This window comes from Lethenteron reissneri, chromosome 46, assembly GCF_015708825.2.
Source record: "Lethenteron reissneri isolate LAM-NWPU_2019-01 chromosome 46, ASM1570882v1, whole genome shotgun sequence".
Classification (NCBI taxonomy): Eukaryota; Metazoa; Chordata; class Hyperoartia; order Petromyzontiformes; family Petromyzontidae; genus Lethenteron; species Lethenteron reissneri.
This window is the reverse complement of record NC_083824.1, coordinates 2,915,812-2,937,619: the sequence shown is the minus strand read 5'-3', so window position 1 is coordinate 2,937,619 and position 21,808 is coordinate 2,915,812. Positions and strand designations below refer to the sequence as shown.

Here is a 21,808-nt window from a genome sequence, read left to right as displayed (position 1 = left end):
CGGGGAACTTTGAGCAAAACTGCAGACAAATTACGGAAGGTTGGCGTACTACAAAACTTGCTGAACGAGGACACATCGAGGGACAGATTAGGATGTAGCAAGGGATGTGTTTTTTGCAAAAAATACATAATGATTTCTTATTTCTTGATTCTACAAGTAGGTAAATCATGTTTTTTTAATGTAGAAATGCAAATTATTGAAAACAGGTTGCCATGTCATGGATATTTATACTCCAGAAAGAATTGTAGGAATGAGCACAACTGCATACTGATGACGCATTTGCACAATTTATACAACAGTTCTGCACCCTCACTGTATGTCTTGGTAAAATACAAGATGCATGGACAGAAGGGCCGCCAGGAAAATGCCAAGAGACAGAACACCAACCAGAGATACACAAACGCTGATAGATGGATGTCAGGATAAATGCGTGAATGGATGAGCTCGCTTCAAAGAACAAAGCAAATCGATGCTGTTTGCCCACAGACCTGTGTCCAAATTAAAAACGCCCAAGACAGCCTCACAAAAGTCGTTACAGATGCCTTCCTGCCATACATTAGGAGCTTTAAAGTTATCTAAAAATGGTGGCTTGGGGACAGTAGTACAGCTAAGGGAAAATACATACTTCCATTGTATTCCACAAGCCCATTCTGTGAGCTACTTAAGAGTCTGAACCAATTCTCTCTCTCGACTTGGCTGTTACCATTCTCACTCGCTTTGCGTGGTCTCGGTGGAATTTGTGATGTGATGGCTACACAGCGGAGTGCATCGATGAAGATCATTGGGCCTCGGATGCAACGGGTCGGGGGCAGAAAAACGCTCCTCTCGTGTGTTTCCTGCCCAGTTTTAAAATTTAATTTCAAAACGGCGCCAAAAGATTTCGAGATGAAAACTGCTGAAGTGTCCCAGTGACACGCGATGGCAAGCCCACTGGCCACTGTACATTGCTAAGTTGGCTTCATCCACTGAATGAAAGAAATTTGACAGCAGGGACAGCTGTTGAAACTGAAAACTCTCTTTCGCGTGGGGCTGTATGCTCTCCCAGGCCGCTTGGAATGACGGCGGCGGGTAACCTCGGCAATGACTCGACGTCAAAATAGACTTGTTGCAGAAACCCACTGACCAAACACACAAAAAAATCTAATATTAAAGAATAAACTGCCTTGAAACGATCCCAAACCATATTTAACCACTTAAAATAATCAATGGAGCACTTCAATGCAACAGTCCGTGCGAGGCCTAAAAGCTACCGGACAAACCTGACAGGTAAGGCCGTGTGTCCCCCCCCCCCCCCCCCCCCGTTGTTGCTCATAAATGCACGGGTCCGTTTCGAGACCACTGCTGTCAGCGCAAGGAAAGATGGGAGGTAACATCCATCTCGTCAAGCCGTGTCACGCGAGCCGTTTGGAAGGTAGCCAAGTACACGGTCATAGTCTTCACACTATCCCATTCATACCCTCTGCCCCCAGAAAACTAATCCCATTACTAGTGCCACTTGTCAGCCAGCCAAAATGCGGTCGTGTGGTAGAGGGGCGCGGGTGGGGAAGAAGTGCAGGCAGCATGGAGTATAAACGCTCCTTCATCTTGGAAGGTGGGTGGAAGGTGGGTGGGAGGTGGGTGTTGGGGGAGGAAGACCATCTTCACTGGGCAGGTTGCGGTGTAAGAACATCGCCTGCTCGGAGGGTGTGAAATCCAGCGCAGTGCAATAGATTATCACGGCAATATCCGAAAACGCCTCGGGTGGTCTTTGGTTTTAGCGGCACTGCCGGATGAGTTGTTAGCGGCTGTGCGGGAAGCGCAGATGTTCCGTGCGCTCACAAAAAAAAACGAGGACATCAAGTTCCTCGGGCACTCTAGCAAAGCTTCAGGGTTGTAATTTAGAATTTCCTTTTGCTGCTTTGAATGTTGTTGTAGAGACTCATTGTGGATGAGTCAGGCTCAAAACAAACCTGGTATACCACTTTCTGAAACTGCAGGGGTTGCAGACCAACTTAATGAATATCCTTGAGATTGGGTAAAGGATTAGGCCGAATAAGCCTGGAGTAAAATACAAGTAACGATTAAATTATGTACTATGGACCACAACAATAATGGGTTTATTTTTCAGCAAAACACATCTTCAGAGCATTTTTGTTGCTTAAAAATAGATCAAAAGTAGACCTGTCGGTGAAATAGTAACTATTTAATGTTTTCGTTTTTTTGTGTGGGAATGAAAATGAATAGCAACAATGTGTCAGTTTCCAGCCCCTCTGTAAGCAGAAGAAAAGCCCGATAACGCGATTTGCATGGAGAGGAAAGAATTAGGGAACAAAACGGAAAAACAGAAGAAAGACGAAGCTGCTGCTGACAAATGGAACAGGAGCGTTAGGAAAACACTGCGGAAGAAGCTTTTGTAAATGCTTTGGAAGTGACAACAGTGGCTTGGGGAGGGCACAATGCAGCAAGGGTCAATATGCAACACCAGGGAGCACACACATTTGTATAAGTACACACAAGAGCTCACGCACGTACATGTGCACCGGGCACAAACACACACACACACGTTCGTGCAAACACACACGGCATGCAAAACACACATCAATTTGCAAAAACACGCGTGCACACACGTGTGCGTAAGGGCGAACACGCACAAACGAATGTACCCCCCCCCGCCCGTGCTCGTACCGCTGCGCACGCACACAGATGCACCTCAACTCAGGGAAATGACATTTTCACACGCTGGCTCACACTCTCTGCACTCTGAATAGACGGGGGGCAGTTTCACACACACAGTGCTTTTCCAGGCCCCATGCTGCGGAGCAAGCACAAAAGGAGCCAAAAACTCAGTGTCAATGCCCCGGCTGCCCCTCCCCTCAAATCCACCTCACACTCCCACACTCCCAAGCAATTCCTACTCCCACCCCCAGCATGTCCATCTTCAGATCAATAACAGATATCTCTTGCTACCCACCTACTCAAAACAAAACCCTAACCCCACTCGCCCTTGCATTGCCAGCCGAAGTGATTGGTGCACAAGCTGTTAATTGGTGTTAAGTTTTGGTGCCACTAAATGTCCATTCTTTCTGTGTGAAATAAAGTATGAACACCTCTAGGGCTAGACGAGCAGAATCACACTTTTCTCTTTCCCTTCAGGCAGTCAAAAAGGGCAGCATTTTCAGCGTGAGCATGCAAATTGTGAGCAACTGCAGAGCAAATAGGTGGTGCGTACAAACACAACTTTGATATGAGCCTTGAAGGCTTGTAAGTGTACAGCATGAGGCACCGGCTTGGTCAAGCTGCAGTAGCTGCAAGCTCCCACTTTGCAAGTTAGTTAAGGCGTGTGGTTAAATTGAGCCCCACACATAGGCAAACAACTCATTGCAGATTTGCTTCAATGTACCACAAAACTAAAATAAAGTGGCTTATTTGTTTCAGTGATTCTTTGCGACGTCCCATCAGCAAAAAGTGCCCCTAAGTAGGTACGCCATGCCTCAACGTGCAAACTATGAGCATGCAAATCGTTTGTGAAAAATACTCACGTGGGTTCAGGATCGGGTTCTACGGGCTTATCCTTTCTCCCCCCTCCCCCTAAAAAAGCCACCCTCCATGAAGGGATTCCCCCCCCCACACACAGATATCGTGGGCGGCTGCTAAAGCTCGCATTCTCCGCCCCAGCAATGACCAGACTCAGTGCCCGTCCCTCCCACACGAGCTCAGCTAGTCAATGGACAGGTCAAGGGGTCAAGCCGTGCAAAAAGGTTTTGAGGCCAGACAATGGGCCATCAATTCCACCATCGTTATGGCAACCGAGGTCAAAGGTGACCCAGCAAAGATTGATTAGACCCAGTTGCGGGCAAGCCTTTAGGTGTGCTGTAGTACTGCACTGCTTTAAAATCAGCTTAGTGCTTTATCGCCTTACTTACATTTAAAATGTCAAGAGAAGTCTCTTATATTGTTATTGTAACTCATAATAAAACTAGAATGATTTTTTTGCCGTAAAACAATTCCTAGACATCTTTAACCGCTTAAGGCCTCCGGTTACACGGCTCAGGTTATTTATTATGTTAAAGGCTCTGCAGAAAAGCGACTGTCATTATGGACCAATGGGCAGACAGCTGCTTCTGAATACTCCACTTACGGCGGTTTTAAAGTTGCCCATTGCCAGCATTGTGCAGATGAGCAGGCGATTTCAAGGGCAAGGTTACCTCTGGCAAAAAAAAAACAGCTTGGACGGCAGATTGAGTTGAATGCCAAATGCCACCTGAGCTTTAGACAACACAGCATTGGGCAACCTTGGACAGCTACTGATACCTGCAACTCAAAACCAGCTCGAGCGCCACTCGCTCTGCACCCCACACCTTTGTGCTCACATACCTTCACGGTCGACTCTTCCTCCGCGTTGCCCTCTGCTGCCCTTCTCCTCTATCCTTCCACCTCTCACCACCACGTAGACCCACCCGAAAGGTCTTCAACCTCTTTCAAATTTGTGCGCACCCTCAACCTCCCCCATCCAAAACCCATCCTCTCCCGAAAGGCAACAGCCTAAAACTATAAATGCGTCGAGCTACAAGGCTGCAGCCAATCGACCAAGCCCGGTCTCCCAAGCGCGACGCTTTATGGTAAAATTATGCTCATGCTCCCAGGAGGGAAAATTATTTTGAAATACATTAAGTCGGGTGTAATGGCAGACTAGCAGCACTCACTCGTGACCTCGTTTGCTGGCACCCTCTGCGGAGTAAGGAGTTTTCCCATGACAAATGTGGCTTTTTATACAATTAAAAAAAATCCACAAAAAATTGTGGGCACTTTGGTTCCCTTCCCCCTCAATTGACTGTAGAAATAAAGCCATATTGTCATCCTTGCACGAGACACACCGTGTGAAACACCACGTGGGAGCTCGGTAAGTGTTTACTGCCAATGGGTTTCACCTCTCTCATGCCTTCCAATAACACAAAACCATCTGGTGTGTTGTGTGGAGGTGTGGAGTGCAAGGTGAGCAGGGAGGCAGGTTTTAAAAAAAATATTTAACAAAGAAGATTGGCCTGGGTAAACTACAACAATTAGTATTAATTTTGTCAAAATAACCCCTTTGTATTTTTTTGGGAAACCAATTCTATGCATAACAAAAGGAACTATGACAAATTTTACTTCCACTGAAGTGTCGTTACAGGTGAGTGTAGCAATATAACCTTGGTATATATTTCAAGAGTTGTCCAATTTATGCTGAATACAAATTTGTTTCCCCAGCCAGAAAAGCTGACAAACTGGGTCACTGTAAAGCCAAAATATCCCCATCAAAAAAATAAACCACACCAATTTAACAATTATTCACAATGTTCTAAGAGATGGAATTGCTTGGCTGCAACACAATTAGTGTATTTTCTGCTTTCAATTTCTTTTAAAATCAGCCCATTATCCCTATTTTTGTTAACACTATTATTATTATGTCAAGCAGGACATTCTAGTGGACAGTGTGGCTCTGTCTGTTTTCAGAGATCGTTGCTTTAAAAACATCAATACTCTCTCCCATGATAATGAGCTGCTGGAACATAATCAAATACACATTACGTCTGCTAATTCGTGCGGACATAAAAAGCCCATGGCAATTGCAACAGTAAGCCATTGTGTGCTGGTGTCACAGCCCAACTTGAAGAATTATCCACAATTACTGAACTGCCCTTCCGTCAATGCTTTCGAGGGCTCCGTCACCCCCGTGTGTTGAGCTACCGAACAGACGACCCTTGCGAAAAGACACGACGTTGATGATGACAACTACGACAATAACAAAGGCGATGAACATGGCACATTAATTATGGACACCGTTCCCACTACCTCACAATTAACGTGGCATTTGAAGGCATAATTTAACTGTGTACAGACCACATCACACAGTAAATGCCTCCCCTTTCTGCTGTGGCCTCTCGTCTCTCGCTCTCTCTGGCCCCATAGAAATCACCATTTAACACGGGCATCGATACAACGTTCGCCTGAAAACCGCCTCCAGTGCTCGACAAACTGCATTCTGCCTTGAACCTTGGAGCGAGCATAATGCTGCTCGCAAGGGTACCCTTCCCGTGGGTGTCTGCCTCGTGTTTTGTCGGTGCGCGTTGAGCGAGGTCTAACTTGTGGCTCCGGCGCGAAAGCAAGGACGCTCGCTCACAGCAATGAATGTGAGCAAAGGCAGGCCCATCAATTCGTAGACAAAGAAGGGGACCCAGTGTATGGGTATCTAATGTAGTATTGTAACCCAAATGGTACCAACAGTCCTGACTAATACAAAGGCAGGGCACAGTTGCATGTCATATATTGTGTTGAACACAATGAAAAGAAGGGCATGTCTTATTTGTCTGCGGTATAGAGATTGGATGGTATGAGGGAAATCATTCAGTTTTTTATTTAAAATTGTAAAGCTTGACGTTGCAAAACTTTACATTTCAAAACTGAATTTTCCATTCAAATTAAAACTCTTGGAATGTGGTTCTAATTAACAAGGTTTACACCTCATGTAATTAAACACTCAAATCGGAAACTATTAAAATATGTGCGTGTCCTCTTGCCATTTTCTTTGACTGGTGTAAAAAGCCACAGGTTATTTATATTATTTAATATCATTGGAGCACCTTGGACCACAATCCAGAGCTCGTTGTGCTCAGCCCCAGGGTGAGTGGGCAGCGGGTTGCCAAAGGGGGTGTGCCGTTGAACAAGCAAATTCCAGCTTTCGTTTTGGTAAACATTCGGATGAGTTCTCTACTTTGAAGTTCCTTTCCCATGATGAGTTTTCGACCAGGAAATCACTCGCCAGCCCAAACAAGAGGCTAAATAAAGAGTGCCAGATGACAAATCAATTCAGTCACACCGAGTCCAAATCCTACAAGAGTTATACATTGTGCACGAGCATAATTATTGTCCCTTTCATTTTCCTTTTCACCTCAAAAAGTGCTAAACTTTGCGAAAACGCTTTGGTAAGGTGCTTGCTAATAAAGGTGGTGGCCTGCCAACATGCACATCTGAACATTCTGTGACATTCTTTCAAAGGAAACGTATTCCAATTTCAACTGGTAAGTACCAGTGCCCCAAATCATAGCACTTAAGGCGAAGCGAAACAGAAGGCAAGAACATACAAAAATTATTATTACAAAGCGAAGAGAAATTATGTGACGATATTAAGGAAAATTGTGAAGTAAAAACACACGGGCTTTGCCTTACGTGTGTTTCCATGTGCATACAAACACGCACAGCTACGTACATGTACAGATGCATACACACCCGTGTTTGTGTGTGTACACACCTTACGTATTATGGGTTCTCTCAAAGGCTATTAGGATTAAGCATTTTGGCCACGGTTGTATTCTCAGGGCCAAATACATTAGAGGTAAACGGGGCCGTCTGTCAAAAGGGTCAAGAAAACCCACTTAAGGTGAATCTTTAATGAGGAATAGTTTTTGGTGCAGACACACACGGTGTTACCATAATGGCCCCAAACAAAAATGTTACCAGCTTTACACAGCAGGAATCGACACGACACTGCAACCTTAGGGATTTTCTAGCCTCCAGCAGACAGAGATTACACGCAAATAAATGCAACGTTAACACAAACTACGGCGTTCATTGTAATTGTTTTGGTTATCGGCTTGTTTCTGTATGTAATAAACGTAGATGATTTCGGCTATTTGCGTGCTCTTTTTTCCCCCGCTTGCAGTCACCGCTTGATTAATTTAGAGTTTCCGTCAGGAAATGAGCATGCTGGGATGGGAATACTTCCTCCTCTTCTAACACGCACACTCCTTGCCCCATTTACGTGATTGTGCACACACGCACAGGCACTGCTTGGCAATGGCAGTCAGGCATCTATTTGGGCAGAATTGAAGTCTTGCCAAAAAATGGGGTAGTCTGCGGAGCGGTGAAAAATATGACTAACAGATTTCAATTTAGTTGGACGTGAACCAGTTATTGTCATTTCAAAATGCTGTGTGCTTGTAAAATTAACTACATTCTATTAAATGGCATTAGCGCTCACACACATTTTCCAAGGCCTCGTTAATGCGTGCGTTGGTGCACGTAATCCAGATTGTGGCGAGGGGGCTGTGCGGTGAGTGGGGAGGGGGCAGTGGGGGTTTAGCGTGTGGGTTTGGGTACTCGCCAAGTGGCAAGGAATGAAATAAATAAAATTTTAATAATATGGGAAGTTTTCTGACCTTGGCAATCGGCCATCCCTTTCGTGTCACCAAAGTCCACATCCTGCTCGTAGAGATCCCTGCGAGGAAGAAAAACACAAAAAACGCCACAGTCGCGCCGCCGGAGGCTCATTCACGAGAACAACAGGAGCTGGTTTTTCACGTCTTAAAAATCCCGCCGCTTATTGTGCGGTGCTCCACGGAAAAACGCCGGAGCGTTTGAAAAGGCACCGCAGAGTGCGCCAGCATTCACTCCCGGTGGCTTGCAATTAAAACAAGCGGCCCACTTACTCCGCACTTGCCTTTCATTACTGCACACACACACATACACACAAATTGGCTGAATGTATTACAGGGACGCTCTTTTTGCCTTGATATTAATTTCTACGAAACACATTTTTTGTTTGATAATTGCATGTATGAATGACATCTTAGTGACCGAATTTATCTGTGTGTGGGGAGCGGTGCCATAATGTTTAGCGCAAGGTACTATGAACCCAGTGACCCAAATTGATTCCTTCTAGATTTGAAGCTTTCGTGACTGCAAGGATTTATACTCTTGGGTTTTTTTCTACGTGACTTTACCGAAAAAACCTAAGAGTACGAATTGATTCCTGACCACATTGGTGACCGATATCTGAACCAGTCCTGGACCCTCTCCGAGGTCAACTCAGCCTTAAAATGAGTACTGGTTTCCCTTGCTTTATGCGGGTTCGGTTTGTGCATATTTTGCCTATATGCGGCTAACCTATTTCCACCAAAAATTCGCTCTATGCGGTTTGAATTAACTCTCCATGTGGCTATGTGGTCAGACGTGGGACAACACTGTGTGTGTACTGTGCGCGCTACTCGGTAGGCAGCTGTCCCCTTGTGCGGTTTCTCTTTGTGCACCCTTTTATTGGAATGTGTCTACAGCATAAAGTGAGGGAAGCCTGTACCTAGTGTAGTGGGTAAACCACAATGGGCAAAGGCGGCTGGGCATGGTGCTGTCCATCCACCCCATCGTGTGCTGTGCTGGCATTCATAGCAGCTCACAAACAACACTCGTCTCAACAGTCAGTTTTTTTTTTAGTATTTGGAGATTTTTTTGGCACCAACAGTCTGTTAAAGGCTACATGGGGGATATTTTCACATGGTCTTACCATTCCAGGAACCTGGATTACATTCCCGGCTATCAATAACACCTTTGGCAACTAGCAACAATCTGTCTTAGAGCTCCCATAATTAATTTAAGGCTTAAAATTTGTACTCTGTATAATGTGTAAGCATTGGCACGGCGCAAAAAAAGGTAGCCGAGTGTGTTGATGAGCATAGCATCCTCTTTTATGACATTCTGACATTCACAGGTGATCGCTAACGGCACTCGACACAACATTTGGGAAATCTCTGTATGTGTGCGGTTGGGGAGAGGAATTCAATAAAGGCTGTGTTTTGGTTGCAGTGGCCACAGCACTACAACTGAACCAATGATGTGGGTCCAATCCCAAAAGGTAACTGCCTCGGGTGTGTGGCTTTTATAGGTCAACACAACCTAAACTAAGTGCACTGTGAGGTGTATTGACACAAACCACCGGATGAAAAACAAAAGAGCAGTCGCGTGTAGTTATGTTTCCACATACCCAACCCGCATGGAGCCAGCTGTAATTTGTGCTCACTCAAAAGAACTTCCGACAACGACTTAGGCAGTTTAAACAATAGGAAATTTAGCTAAATGTAACCAGAGCTGAGAACGGGTCTTGGCGGTTGGGTTGGGTTGGGTTAGCCGAGGTTTTCCACAGACCAATTACAAACAACGCACCGTAAACGAATCCGGTGGGAACTTCCGTAGACAAACAAGTAGTGCTGACTTAACAAGCTGCCGCGCGTAGAACTTGCCATTAAGTTTGCTGACGTCGTGCAAACTGCCGGCGGAGCAAGGCTGACCTCTGACACGCTCTGGCAGTGTGGCTACAACTTTCTCACAGCTCTTTCAGCACAGGTTTTTTTTTTCGTTTTAGCTGCTTCGCAAATGTTGGTGGAGCCATCCAAGTGGCTGGTACACTGGGTTGTTCACTCGGGCTGGCTGCATCGTCGCTAACGGGTGAGAACGCGCTCACTGGGGAGAAGCAATCGACATCATGCGAAGAGCTTAAATGGGCCGTGACGTCAACGGCATCGAACTTGCTTGGTCTTACCGGACATCAGCGCACCTGTACACGCAAGCTGCTCTGCATTCGTTTGGCTTGTGCGTTTGACTCAATGTCAAATGACGCTTGCTCCGTGAATTTCTCAGTTCAAGGTGATCTATTTTAGCCACGTACCGTGGCCTCTGATTTACCCGCAATCAAGCAATGATTAAATTACCAGGATAATTAATTGAATGCGCTACGGAAGTGAATGTTAAAGAGAAAATGTATCGGTTGAAAGACACCCAGGAACTGTGACCACTGAACCTAACAGGCCATCTCTTTTCCCCACCCAATAGTCTAAATGAAATTTAAAATGTCAAATCAAATCTTGACTTAAAGCTTTCGTGACTGCAGGAATTCATATTCTTTGGGTCTTTCGGTAAATTCACGTAGAAAGGTGCGAAGAAATAACAAAATACGACATTTCGATCGCAACACAATCGGTCGTCATTAGGAAAAGGGGGTGGGGGGGGGTGCTGACGACCGCTTGTGTTGCGATCGAAACGTCGTAGTTTTTTGTTATTTCTTTGAACCTTTCTACGTGACTTTACCGAAAGACACAAAGAATATCATCCAAATCAATCAAGGAGCATAGGGGACTTTCAAATAGCTGCCATAGTCACTCAGCTCATGACAGCCGAAATAAAAAGCTTATTGGTGCTTATTATGAAAACACACAAATGCACCGTTGCGTTATCTTTCCTCGCCAGCTATATTTGTTTTAGCGGGAACGGTCTGTGTACGCTGGATTGCTGCCAGCCCGAGGTGCCGTTAATCTGACGTGGTTGAGAGATTTTCGTTAGGAACTTTTTCTGCGAAAATTGTAAAGAAAACAGACACAAAAGTGTCCCTGAAAAGCAAAACGGAAATAAAACAAACAAGCACACACAGACACACAAAGAAATAAATAAAATGTCCGCAGAAACGACAAGCAGGCACGCACGCACTGACGGGGACATGGGTAGATAACTGTATGCACACACACGCACAAAGACCAAGATTCCCCCGTATAGCCTTGAGCTGATTGTTGGGGCATGTGCTGTTAGCGAGTACCTATTAAGGCCAGCACGGCACATGCGAGGGTGGGGGGCCAGCACCACGTATGGCCTCCTTTGTCTCCCCAGTGCTGATGTTTTCCATACCAAGTAATAATTTGAGGCTGAGTCGACCTAGGGGAGGGCCCAGGACCAGTTCAAATAATTATCCCTGATTTTGGTCATGAGCAGAAATTGAACTCGGGTCACCGGATTCGAAGCGCAGCGCGCTTATCGCTACACTACCGCTCCCCACACAAAACATGCTCCACATACACACACACATATTGCTACCAACTACTCCGTTTGGTTCTTCTGAACATGAATCCCTGAACTTGGACTCAATCCATTAAATAAAATGTGAAGGGCAAACATGTATAAGCATGTAGATAAACAAGATTTGGCTTTTACAGAAGTACAAACCAATATACTTAAGGGAGCCATTAAATGCAGACTACCAGGGAAGATAACGGTGAAAATAGATTGAAAGTATCCCAACTGGCTTGTATTGCGAGCATAATTCGTTCCGGAAACGTGTTTTAAATCCAAAGCACTCGTATATCAAAGCATTCGTATATCAGTTGTGATCACGTGACGCTCGGCAGACAAAGCGTATACACGTACTACTCGTATTGCAAGGCCTCGCTCGTTTATCAAATTAATAATTATTTAAAAATTTGCTCGTCTTGCAAAACAAACGCAAGACCAAGTTACTTGCAATCCAAAGTTTTACTGTATAGCCTTTATGTATTATTGGGGCACATTTCACGAGTGAGTACCTATTCAGGTTTCCAATCTGCAAAAGTAAACGGTGTGGCCAGCACCACGCCCAGATAAATTTGTATCCCAACACTGGTGTTAAAAACAAAGGCAAAGCTCCCCCGTATAGCCTTAAATACTGTTGGGACAAGTGCTGTTAGCGAGCACCTTTGAAGGCCGGCTAGGCATACGAGGGGGTGGGTGGCCAACTTCACGTTCTAACATAGAAATGAACATATACACACACACACAAAAAAACTAACGCATACACACACACTTATACAGGAGAGCACAAAGAGCCATGGCCTTGCTATATTATTTGTTACCATACATTCCACCTTTCAAATCTGCAGCAGTCTCCCAACAGGGCCGAAACAATGAACTAAAGCGGAAATCAGGGGCACATGGACAAGTGAGACTACGGCATTAAACAAGGAATTGTCTGAATTCTATGCGCATTTGGTGATGTTCATCTCCACCGGAAGTCTTCAACTCTGAAGTTGAAATTCCACATTCCTTTGGTGGGTAACAGTTTCTTCACAAGACGACCACGATTGACATCCTATAAATTGGTACATCTTTTATTGACCTCGGAAGGATGATGAGCCAAGTTGCCTGCAGGCCGACATTTTACCTCGTACAGTTTTTATACTTTGAATTACATTGAGAGAAAGCAAAAATAACACGTGGATTGGATTTTATTTTATACCTACGTGACTTTACCGAAAGAACCAAAAAGTATAGGTCAAAGATAATTTAGGCTAAACCAAAACTAAACTTTTGATTTAAAGCTTTCGTGACTGCAGGGATTCATATTCTTGGTTCTTTCGGTATGCCCCACTGAGCTATACAGCTTTTTGTCAGAAGCGACCTGGCCACAAATGACAGCTCAGTGAAGTGGCTTATCCATGAGGAAATTTACAGCAGCCAAATATTCTTCAACGCACGTTTCTAAACTTAAACTAGCAAGTGGGCTTGGGCAGGGCCCATCAAGTGAAGGGACGACTGTCAGCGGTAAAGAAAAATTACGGTGTCGCGGCCAAGAAATTAAACGCGTCCGAGAGGACATCTACCATGGAGATCAGCTCGTGTCCAGGTGCAAGCTGGATTAAATACATTGATCATGAGTTTCCACTTTGAGTCACTGCATCTACCCAGCTGGAATAAAACAGAAGAAGCTCTGCCCATAGTAGTGAGACCTTCATTAAGCCAGTGGGCAGAGAACGGCTGCTGGTGGCACAGACAAATTCTCCATATGCAAGCCGTCTGTTGTATAGCAGCTGGCTGGGGCAGTTGCTCTCCCTGGATTAACTTGGCTGAAGAGCAGCCAAACGCAAGGACACCGAGAAACAAAGAAAAAGGCATTGTACTCTATTGCTGAGGGCCGGTTGGCAACCGAGTGTCAGGAAGGGTGAACAAACATCACTGTTCATGTGGGAAGCCTGCAGATGGACGGAGAGGCAAGTGCTAATCAGCGCCGTTGGGAAATCCTCGGAAGCCCTAGCTCGTGTGATTGAGTTATGCACAGCGTGGAGGTCTGGCAGAATTTCTGACAAATGTCAATAAAATGTGGTAATGAACTAGTGGACCTGAAAAATAAAAATATGAACACTGTTCCCCAGAATAAATACAGCAGGTCACGTATTTTGCAAGCAGCAACATTGATTAACGCTTTGTGAACAGGAGTTGGGAGGTTCGGCAGATCTCTTTTGGCATCGGTGAAAGTGTATTTCAGAGATCGACATTCGGTATAGAAGAGAGTGTGTGGGTTTTGAAAGTAGGGGGGAGGCCCGTGGACTGTGGGTGTGTTTAAAAACGATGAGAACTTGTCTGCTTTCACACTCACTAATTGCTTGTGCTTTCAAGATAAAAGAAAGAGACGAACAGTAAACAAAAAAGCACTGTTACTTTCACACCCATGTCACTCCTTTCCATTTTTAATCTGTTTGTATAAGTCTCTACTTTTTGGCAGCAGAAAAATGCAAGACTAAACTCTATGCTGCCAGGTAGTGATGTCAGGCAGCTTAGCACAGCTGTCAGGCTGTACTGTGAAGAAAGAAAATAACCATACAGATCTACAAAATCTTAGAGATTCTCACGTAGCATTCATAACAGTGCCTGCAACTTTATCATTATCGCCAACACAAATTACAAGCATGACATCTCCCCTATTATCCTCGAAAATAATTTGGTTCAAATTAATGGTGGACAAAACAATTGTGTCGTGATCGCTCTCGGCTCAAAGTGACGTTGCGTTTAAAAGGACAGGGGAAAGTCTTAGGTAACAACGTCTGTTGTGGTGGGAAGCTTTTCTTGCAAGGTCACCCCGAAACAAATTTAATTTTCACAAATCCATCTTAACTGGATCTCCACCACGGTAGTCCGCACGACTCCCTCCATCCTTCTTGGCGGCAGATGCGACCTTGGTGATCCGCCTTTGCGGCACTTTTGGAGACAAACAATCTAACAAAGTCACTCTTTCCGCATCATCACACTAACCCACTGTAAGTTATAAGCCGTGTCCCTACCTCTGATCTATTACTATGCTAACTGTTTGACATGTGGTCCTGCCAGTTTAGACTGGGATCATGTGAATACCAAGGCTTTTTGAAAAGTACCCAAGGTTGTATTGTTCCTGTTTAAGCATTGACCTGCCTGTGATTGCATTCGTGTGCTAATGGTTTAAATATGCTCCACTCAATCCATAATGATTTTCTTGTATTCCCAGACATCAGCCATCCAATTGCTTGCAAACGATGCTGCTGTATTGCGTGTAGATTTAGCTCAACACATGCACCTCAAGATGAAATCAATGCTGCTGCTGTTTAAGTTCAAGACTTTTACAAACTCCAATCAACTTCACTATGGGGACCTCATTTGCCAGTAAAAATATGATAATTGGTTCTTTACCCTTCTATCTGGCAACAAAACTGACACCTTTTGCAAGGAGTCATGTTTGCATAGACCGCAATACCTGCAGTCATAATACAAACAAAAGAACATAACTCTGATAATGTGCACTGTCCTTGAAGTTGATTGGTCCACACCCGAGACAGCTTTCCTTCGAGCCTAGTCTCATATGGGTTGGACCAGATGACGCCAAAAGGCGCACAACTCAAGGACAATGCACCATCAGAGTATGGGAGCTCGGGGCAAGCATCTACACTATGGGGACCTCATTTGCCAGTAAAAATATGATAATTGGTTCTTTACCCTTCTATCTGGCAACAAAACTGACACCTTTTTGCAAGGAGTCATGTTTGCATAGACCGCAATACCTGCAGTCATAATACAAACAAAAGAACATAACTCTGATAATGTGCACTGTCCTTGAAGTTGATTGGTCCACACCCGAGACAGCTTTCCTTCGAGCCTAGTCTCATATGGGTTGGACCAACCCATATGAGACTAGGCTCGAAGGAAAGCTGTCTCGGGTGTGGACCAATCAACTTCAAGGACAGTGCACATTATCAGAGTTATGTTCCTTTGTTTGTATTATGACTGCAGGTATTGCGGTCTATGCAAACATGACTCCTTGCAAAAAGGTGTCAGTTTTGTTGCCAGATAGAAGGGTAAAGAACCAATTATCATATTTTTACTGGCAAATGAGGTCCCCATAGTGTAGATGCTTGCCCCGAGCTCTCATACTCTGATGGTGCATTGTCCTTGAGTTGTGCGCCTTTTGGCGTCATCTGGTCCAACCCATATGAGACTAGGCTCGAAGGAAAGCTGTCTCGGGTGTGGACCAATCAACTTCAAGGACAGTGCACATTAGCAGAGTTATGTTCTTTTGTTTGTATTATGACTGCAGGTATTGCGGTCTATGCAAACATGACTCCTTGCAAAAAGGTGTCAGTTTTGTTGCCAGATAGAAGGGTAAAGAACCAATTATCCAATCAACTTGTGCAAATCCCAACGTGCAGTCCTATTAGCATGTTTTATCATACACTTTTTGCCTTACCTTACAAGACTTAAATCCTTCTTTTTAAAGCACAAATGTAAATTTCACATAAAATAATTTAACTCAGGATTGTAAAACTAAGCCATTATAACCAACCGCCCATGCTTACCAAATATATGAAAGGGAAAAGTCCTGCCATGACTGGATTGTCTGTATTTGTTGCCACTTTAAAAAAAATACTTGGGTAAAATGTGAACGTAACACATCAGCGGAGGTAATCTGTATAATAATACAATAATTTACAGCTATTTGTTAACCCACTGCTGGAACACAGTCCCCTCTGTCGCTAACAGATCTCCCATTCCACAAACATCACCACACAAAGCACTGCTCCGTTTAGTTAGGAAGCCCTCGTTGAGGAGGTAAGAACCCAAAAATGATAGCAAATCTCTTGCAAAGGAGACATGGGATTTAACAAAAATAAATATTCATTGGGGCAAGAAGCAACAGCCAATGCCAAATGAGTTTCCTGAAGCAGTGCCGAGAAAGATGGGCAATCTAAATGGTGAACTTCCAACCCAGAGGCGAGCACACAAACCACTGAAGCACCCTGGCCACCCACTCTAAAAAAAGACACAAACGCAGAGGAGACCTTGTATTGGGTGGCCCCTGATGGGCTAAACGCAGACAGGCAAATAAATAAGCCACAGTTCATTTGGCTGAGACACCAACACACAGAGGCCTATGAATTACTCGACCGACAAGGTCGCTCTGTAGCCATTGTCCTTGCGGAAGTTCTGTACGATAAAAAATAAAAGTAAAATACAAGAAAGCACAATAAATAAATAACCCCCACCACTGCGGATGTACCTGACTCCCTGGAGAAATTTATCATTAGCGGACACAAAAGGCGCTGTCCTAATTGTTTTGGGGAAACAGTTCTGTACCAGAGGCGACAGTCCATAAATTAAAATAATGCCAACGCGAGGCAGCTAATGCGGAGGAATGAAAAGCAGTGCAGGCTCACGATGACAAGCCCATTGATTAGTCTTTATCGCCATAATAAATCAATTACAATGTTTCTAAATTGCTTCATTATTAAGGAGATTGTTTTTTTTCTCCACCAAACACCGATGTCCATAAAGTACGTTCGTTCGTTTTTTTTCCCCTCCCCATTTTTCACACGTCCACAGTCGAAGAAGCGATTTGACCGCTTGGTGATTAAAGAAAATGGCTAAGACGGCGGTGATACCCACGCGAATGTGTTTCCCGGGTGTCGATGCACCCAGAATTAACGGCGCTAATTAAACGCACTCACGTCGTGTGCGAGATGATTCGGGCGCAGGAGTCGTCCTGCCAGCCGCAGTACGGGTCGCGTGCCGCTATGCAGTTCCTGATGCACGACCGGGGCAAGGGCACACACGCACACACATTTTTTTTTAACAACTATCACAAAATATTCAATACTTTGAAAGTCATTCTCAGATATGAAACGTATAGCACAGTTGTCTCAATAGGTTTCGAACGTGACTGAAGAACAAAAAAAAGCGCAAGACCGTTTTATAGGTGAAATAAATAAAAAGGCACCAAAGTGTGACTTGGGGGAAATACACGAGAGTACAGGGAGCGTGGTCGGTGAAAAAAGACATCAGCACACGGGCAAACAACACACTCTTGTCTCAATAACTTGATAATGGAAGCAATTACAGCTTTTTAATATATATCTATATTTAGCAAGCCTGTATGTGTTAGGTCATAAATCCTATCTTAATGGAAAAATTCTTAAATAATTAACTTTTACATTAAGGGGTCATCTAATTAAAAGTTTGAACAATGCTTGTGTGCGTGGCAAGGTGAAGTGTAAAGCTGGGAAGTGGTCGGGGAGGCGAGACAATGAAAAAGGTAACTGGTTGCATCTTGACAGTCCGCGTGATCACCAACCTTCCCAGAGCCCGCACCCCCCCCCCCGCAAACCCCTCCCGCCCCCCCCCCCCCCACCCTCCTGCCAGCTCCTCAGCCGCACGTAGCATCTCAAACATCTCCAGACTCCCCCGCCGAAGCCAGCGACCCTCACGGCACTTGGAAGTGGCGCGAGAGGAGCGAGATGTGAAAGGTCTGCAGGCTTATTGGGACTCTCCCAGCCCCCAGCTGGGCGTGCAAAAAACTCATTGTCCGAGGCTCAAATGGCAGCCAAAGTAGGCAGACGTGGGTCATTTTGAGGGAAAGCTCTAACTGGGGAAGGTGAGGCTGCAGATGGGGAAGGGGGTACCAACTCAGGCAGAAGCTTCCCCTTCAGAGGACTACACATCCACCGATGTATCACGCCCGCACCTGCCGTGCTTTAATTGCAGTCTGCGTTACACGCAGGTGCGGGGGGTGTGGAATTAACTGGAGCGTGCCATATGGCATGCAGAGAGGGCATCAAATCACATTGGTGCTGGTGCTGACGCCGGTTGGCAGGAATGGCACTTTGTAGCTACTGTCCACAAAGACTGCTGTGATGTGTAGGTAGAGGAGGTCATCGACTGGAGTGCGCTGCCTCATTGAGAGAGGCATGCTTGAATCGCCACAACCGCAATATGAATGTTGGCCGTTTTATTTGTGGAGATCGGGGCGTGGGAATGGTACGGCTCTCTATTGATATGCTGTCAGGCAGTACAGCTCATCTTCAACACGAGGTTGAAAACCTTTGGCCTATGGGCCTCATGCTATTTAACGAAACGGTTGACGGGCCAAGTGAATGGAACAACGATTTTCAATTTAGAAGATGCTCATTCTCTGATTAGAAAAAGTCAAGTTCATCTTATTTCCATTCTTAATCAATACATGCTTGCTAAAACATGCATGCAGGGTCTTTTTTAGAGCGAGGCACTAATGAAAAATATTTCATCCCTGACTGGGGCGTGCAGATTAATTTTAAGTGATGATTAATTTATTTTGTCTCTCGGTCAAATATTTCTCATCATGGTTCATCTGACAAAAGCCACCAGCAAATAGTCCTTGGTGGCTGAGTTGCAAGGCCACAGCCTTAACATTTGTTCTATTTGCACTCGACACTGCTCTCCACATACATTGGTAAAAAAAAACTGGACGATCGCAATCATGCTTCTGCAGCCTCGTTGCGATCTCTAAGGCTCAAAAACTCGGGCCATATCGCGAGAAGGATATCTCACAATACTGGAATAGGGGAGGGGGCCTTGCATGTAAATTCATCGCCTTTAACGGGTCTATTATTAGGCACTTGACAAAACTGGGACGTTTAGTGTGCTGGGGAAGACTTGCATATGCATGGCTACCTACAAAGGAGGATCTTCTGGGAAAACTGGAATGGTGGCAAGACCCGTAGCTACAGAGCATTGCATACTACGCATCCAGAAAAGGGAGAAAAAAACATCCTCCCACTCAAAGCTCGTGGGGGCCCACCAATCCAGATCTCTGTGTGCCACATTACAAGTGAGTGGCACTGTGCTTGGCGAGGATAAATAGTTTATAATCTCTTCTTTATAGGAAAGGGGATGCAGGAGGTGGTGGCTAAGGTGGGGGATTAGGAAGGTGGGTGATGAAAGAAGTTCTTTAGATTTCTCTTTATTAGTTTCTCCCCGCAGGGAGTTACTACCATGGTTCCTCCAGCTTTTATTATTATATACACTGATTTTTGGTGTGTGTCAATACAAAAAGGTGAAAACTTTTCCATCAGTTTTCAAGCACGAAGCAAACCCACAGATGTGCATCTCAAAACAATTAAGTTCGTCTCAAAACTATAAACTTGGGAACTTTATTGCAATACAAGAGATATGTGCCAGATAAGATGCAAGATACAAAGCTGGTCCAGAGAAGCCAGTGTTTGTTTAGTGAATGGCCGTGGACATTTGGATCTGACGCAGAAACTGAAATGACATTCCACTCGTTCATCTCTGCTCTCTCAGAATTTTGTAAGGAAGCCAAAGTGCATTTTGCTAAAGGGCCTAAGTGCATACATAGCTTGTCATGGCTCTTGACAGCAGCAGCAATGTCAGACAAAATGTTAATAGACTGTAAGTGTTGCTGCATTTTATGAGCTTCTACTGGTGCTGAGGTCCTGGGTTTGGCTGCAGTCAAGGTTTGGCGTTTATTGAAAGTCGATGAGAAACAATGGCAGGGCTTAGGCCACCTCTATATGTGGGGCTAAGGTACAGATGAGAGCAGCTGGCGACGTCCGTACCCGCTGCCTCGCGGCGGTGTCAGCCCGGCACTGACACCTCTCACGGAGGCCTTCATTGTTAACTGTCCATCACTGTAGTGTAACATTTAATCCAATTAAGGGAGAATATTTGACGATTGTAATTTTGCGTGCAGTTTCGCTGTCACATGTTCCTTTAACCTCGCTGTGCTAGCCATGCCATGTGATTTCACAATGCGTTGCACGGAGTATTGTTTTTTGTTTTTACATTCACATTCATATGAGGCACAGACCATGAAGCTCACTGCACATGACAACCTCCTAAAGGCACCGGAGCTGAAGGAGTTAAAATTAATCCGTCCTGAGTCAAAATCAAACTCAGGACCCAGAGGCACCAGCGCAGAACTCAGTACTGCGAGCACATCAAACCATCCGGCGGCCAGAAGAAACGCACACACACACATATGCTCACATCTGCATAATGATGACTGAAATTTTGCCAAGAAGTCAAAGCCCCCTCACCCACAACCTCTGCATTTACATTTAAAGAGCCTGGCATGAATCGGAATGACTCCATATATAACAAAGCAAGGTCTCACGATCGTACACTTCTAAATAAAGTATCAAAAGTTTATCAGATAAAGTCAAAATGTCCCCTGGACTCAAAGAAAGCTTTCTCACCTTCAAGGTGAGTTTGCAAAAAAAAACATTTCGGCACCGATTGAAGGCCTTCCCCTGGCACTGGCCGCTGCATGCAGAGAACCTGAGAGACTTTTTAATTGAGGCAGCACGGTCAACTTGATGCCTGTAACCACTTTTGCAGGCTCCAACCCAGTGAAGGATGCCAGCCTACATACTTATAACCACATTAACCAGAAGCGCAAAGTTGAAACCGAGGAACGTTATTAAATGGTTATTGGACCATATATAACCATGGCAAAATCCAAACTAAACAGCTGACACAAACATTTAAAGATGCAGTGGAATTGGCACCCTGATACGAAACAAACATTTATCTTGCCTATCTTTGCTACTAAATAGCCGCTATCAGCTACCACGGACAAACACATCTGAACCGGAATCTACGGATGAGCCATCCAATGGCCTGAGTATACATATGTATTATTATTGTGCCACGTGGTCTGCTAGTGGTAGCCTTGTGTTCTTTGCTTACGGACATAAATTTTAGATAATTCTGTTACTGAAGAAATATATGTCATGTATTTAAAACATTCAGTAAACCTTAAGCCTTCATTAAGCCTTTATGGTAAAAAGCAGAGGTGGTACAGGATGCAACGTTGTCCTAAGTTGAGCGGTCATTAAGAGTAATATTTATTTAATGTGCAAAATTACTTGCAGTGTGCCAAAAAACTCCCATTACCAGAAATGCCCTTCCCCAAATTCGTGTGGATTCAAGATGTTTTACTGTATTTATACAATTGTGGAAAGGTTATGAAGCGCACTCCTCAATCACTCAGAGAAACTGAAGTCTTGGTACAGAACTCAGAGGCATCAATGCAGGGAAACCAAAGCACATGCGAGGTCAAAGAGCACGGCAGGGAAAAATCCACTTCTTCCGTGTCAAAGGTCGAAGGTCGAAGCCCTCAAAATGGCACATGCAGAATGCGACTTGA

General features: G+C 44.7%; 1 protein-coding gene across 1 annotated transcript in view; it reads right to left on the bottom strand.

The window, feature by feature from the left end:
• Positions 1 to 21,808, bottom strand: part of LOC133354218 (semaphorin-6A-like) — a 159,315-nt gene that overhangs the window by 16,544 nt on the left and 120,963 nt on the right. The window contains 2 exon segments of the mRNA XM_061570885.1: positions 8,175 to 8,233; positions 17,334 to 17,408. Coding sequence (XP_061426869.1) covers positions 8,175 to 8,233; positions 17,334 to 17,408 — 134 coding nt within the window.